The sequence below is a fragment of the Hylobates moloch genome, unplaced genomic scaffold (assembly GCF_009828535.3).
Source record: "Hylobates moloch isolate HMO894 unplaced genomic scaffold, HMol_V3 SCAFFOLD_12, whole genome shotgun sequence".
NCBI lineage: Eukaryota > Metazoa > Chordata > Mammalia > Primates > Hylobatidae > Hylobates > Hylobates moloch.
The window spans coordinates 102,048,880-102,052,418 of record NW_026652287.1 but is presented as its reverse complement, the minus strand read 5'-3'; the positions used below and the strand labels follow the sequence as shown (position 1 = coordinate 102,052,418).

At 51.0% G+C, this 3,539-nt stretch overlaps 1 protein-coding gene across 1 annotated transcript in view; it reads left to right on the top strand.

Moving 5' to 3' along the window:
* The window catches only part of GP6 (glycoprotein VI platelet), a 9,921-nt gene extending 6,382 nt beyond the window's left edge, over positions 1–3,539 (top strand). Inside the window, exons 5-6 of the mRNA XM_058425788.1 lie at positions 881–934; positions 2,744–3,539. Coding sequence (XP_058281771.1) covers positions 881–934; positions 2,744–2,934 — 245 coding nt within the window. The 3' untranslated portion in view covers positions 2,935–3,539. The remainder of the gene's footprint in view (positions 1–880; positions 935–2,743) is intronic.

Below are 3,539 nucleotides of genomic sequence, written 5' to 3'. Positions count from 1 at the left end.
GACTCCGTCTCAAAAAAAAAAAAAAAAAAAAAAAAAGAAAAGAAAAAGGAGGGATGGGAGCTGCATGCATTTCCTTGTTAATATCCCAGAATGTGCTAGGTGTGCTTTACAAATGCTGCTGCTTCTTTTTTTTTTTTTTTTTTTTTTTGAGAGTCTCGCTTTGTCACCCAGGCTGGAGTGCAATGGAGTGATCTCAGCTCACTGCAACCTCCACCTCCTGGGTTTAAGCGATTCTCCTGCCTCAGCCTTCCGAGTAGATGGGATTACAGGCACCTGACATCATGCCCAGCTAATTTTTATGTTTTTGTAGACATAGGCTTTCACCATGTTGACCAGGCTGGTCTTGAACTCTTTAACCTCAGGTGATCTACCTGCCTCGGCCTCTCAAAGTGCTGGGATTACAGGTATGAGCCACCATGCTCGGCTAAGCCTTTTTTTTTTTTTTTGAGATGGAGTCTTACTGCGTCGCCCAGGCTGGAGTGCAGTGGTGCGATCTCAGATCACTGCAACCTCTGCCTCCTAGGTTCAAGCGATTCTCCTGCCTCAGCCTCCCGAGCAGCTGGGATTACGGGTGTGCACCACCACGCCTGGCTAATTTTTGTATTTTTAGTGGAGACGGGGTTTCACCATACTGGCCAGGCTGGGCTTGAATTTCTGACCTCAAGTGATCTGCCCTCCTCGGCCTCCCAAAGTGCTGGGATTATAGGCATGAGGCACTGTGCCCAGCTCAAATACTTATTAACATCCACAACAGTCCAGTGATGTAAGCTACTTTAGGCTCATTTTTCTGGTGAGGAAACTCAGTCACGGAGATGTTTCATTATTTGTTCAGGACCCACAGTGACAGAGCACGGATTTATCTCATTTTCTGATTTCCCAGGAACCTCTGTGACCCCCAGCCTGTTACCAACAGAACCACCTTCCTCGGTAGCAGGTAGGTTCTGCAGGGTCCATTCTGGTGCACAGCATATGAGGTACATGGACCCCTTCTTTTCTTTCTCCTCTCTGCCTAGACTTCTCGATTTAATTCACTTGGTTCTTTCCCAAATCTGCTTTGTTTTAAAAATCCTTTACTTCTGCCTGCAAACAGGGTGGGTGTCCTAAGTAGTTAGATGTTAAGATGCTACCCCCAATCCTACTCTAGGTGGATGGTTTATCACATATAACACGCAGAAGAATAGTCAGAGTGGCTTGCTATACTGTGGAGTCCAGCTGGTTGAATGTGGGCGACAAAAACCAACCAACCAACCAACCAACCAACCAACCAACCAACCAACCAACAACCAACCAACCAACCAACCAACCAACCAACCAACCAACCAACCAACCTGTAGAGTCTGGGACTCTGTTTCCGAGTCACTGATTCCATTGATCAGCGGTTCTCAAATTTCCATGGGCATAAGAATCACCTGGAGGCTTAAAGAACAGATTTCTCAGCCCCCAGGGCTTCTGCTTCAGTAGGTCTGGGGTGAATCCAGTCATTTTCATTCCTAGTAAGTTCCCAGGTGATGCTGATGCTATGGCTCCAGGATGCCGCTTTGAGAACCACTGCAGTAAGTTTTGTGTAGGTGTGCTATCCCCTCCACTTTCAAAAGCATCTCAGCTGAATACGGTGTACCGGACCACGGCCTGCACTTTAAGAATATCATACGCAGCCGGGCGCGGTGGCTCATGCTTGTAATCCCAGCACTTTGAGAGGCCGAGGCGGGCGGATCACGAGGTCAGGAGATCGAGACCACGGTGAAACTCCATCTCTATTTAAAAATACAAAAAATTAGCCGGGTGTGGTGGCGGGCGCCTGTAGTCCCAGCTACTCGGAGAGGCTGAGGCAGGAGAATGGCGTGAACCCCGGAGGCAGAGCTTGCAGTGAGCTGAGATCACGCCACTGCACTCCAGCCTGGGCGACAGAGCAAGATTCCGTCTCAAAAAAAAAAAAAAAATATATATATCATACACTAGGCTGGAGGCTGGGTGTGTCTAATATTCCCTGTGTCTCAGAGTGAAGCACCAAGGCAGGAGAAACATGCTGGAAAGAGCCGAGGTTGATAAGGATGAGATTTGCGGGGTTGAGGGCAGAGTGGGCGCTATTATGCCCAGTGGGCAAGGACATGGAAGATGGTCACATATTGTGTGCGTGCATGTATGCGTGTGCGTGCATGTGTGCATGTGTGTGTGTGCATGCGTGCATATGTGTGCGTGTGCTTCTGACTGAATTTTTGAACTTTCTCTTTTGAAATGGTTCTAGAGTCACAGGAAGTCTACAATGATAGAACAGAAGAATCCCATGTGCTCTTTTTCCAGTTTCCCCTAATGGTTACATCTTACATAATTAGAGTACAACATAAAAACCAGGAATTTGACACTGGCATAAAGTAGGTGTCTAGTTCTATGCCAATTTGTCACAGTTGTAGATTCGTGTCACCATCACCGCATTCACTGTACGGAACTCTTCCGTGTCACAAGGGCCTCCCTTGGGCTACCCTTTTATATTCACACCCACACCCTTCTCTGTGTCTGGAGAGGAGTTGTCTCAGAGCCAGCACACGAGGGAGAGGTGCTACTTAGAGAGTCGGGGTCATCTGGCCCTGACCCCTACTCGGGAGGGGAGGGACCCTCCAGGAAAGCGAGTGGCATCCCCTAGCTAGTAGAGGATAATAGGATCTCTGAGAAGCCCAGATGTGGCTTGGAGGGCGTCCTGGAGGTGAGCTCTTTCACCTGCCCCTGCCTCTCCTCATTCCTCCAGGTCCTGCCCGCCAGTACTACACCACGGGCAACCTGGTCCGGATATGCCTCGGGGCTGTGATCCTAATACTCCTGGCGGGGTTTCTGGCCGAGGACTGGCACAGCCGGAGGAAGCGCCTGCGGCACAGGGTCAGGGCTGTGCAGAGGCCGCTTCCGCCCCTCCCGCAGACCCGGAAATCACACGGGAGGTAGGATGGAGGCCGACCGGATGTTCACAGCCGCAGGTTACGTTCATGACCACTGAACCCCAGGCACGGTCGTATCCAAGGGACGGATCATGGCATGGGAGGCGACTCAAAGACTGTGGCGTGTGTGGGGCGTGGAAGCAGGAGGGCAGAGGCTCCAGCTGTGGAAAGGAGGCCATGCTGCCTCCTCCTGGTGTTCCATCAAGGAGCCGTTCAGCCAGTGTCTGTCTGTCTGTCTGGCTCTCTGTCTGAGGGCACCCTCCATGTGGGATGGAAGGAATCTGTGGAGACCCCTCCTCCTCCCTGCACACCGTGGATGACGTGGTACCTGGCTGGACCCCATACTGGCCTCTTTCTTCAACCCTCTCTAATACGGGCTCCAGACGGATCTGTAACGTTCCCAGCTCTCAGGGTCGACTCTGCTCCATCCTCTGTGCAAAACCCTCCCGTGCTTCCCCTTGGCCCTCTGTGCTCGTCTGGTTTTCCCCAGAAACTCTCACCCTCACTCCATCTTCCGCTGCAGTCTAGCAAATCTCCTTTTGTCTCTCAGAACGGGCCTTGCAGGCAGTTTGGGTGTGTCATTCATTTTCCTTAGTATAAAACTAGCACGTT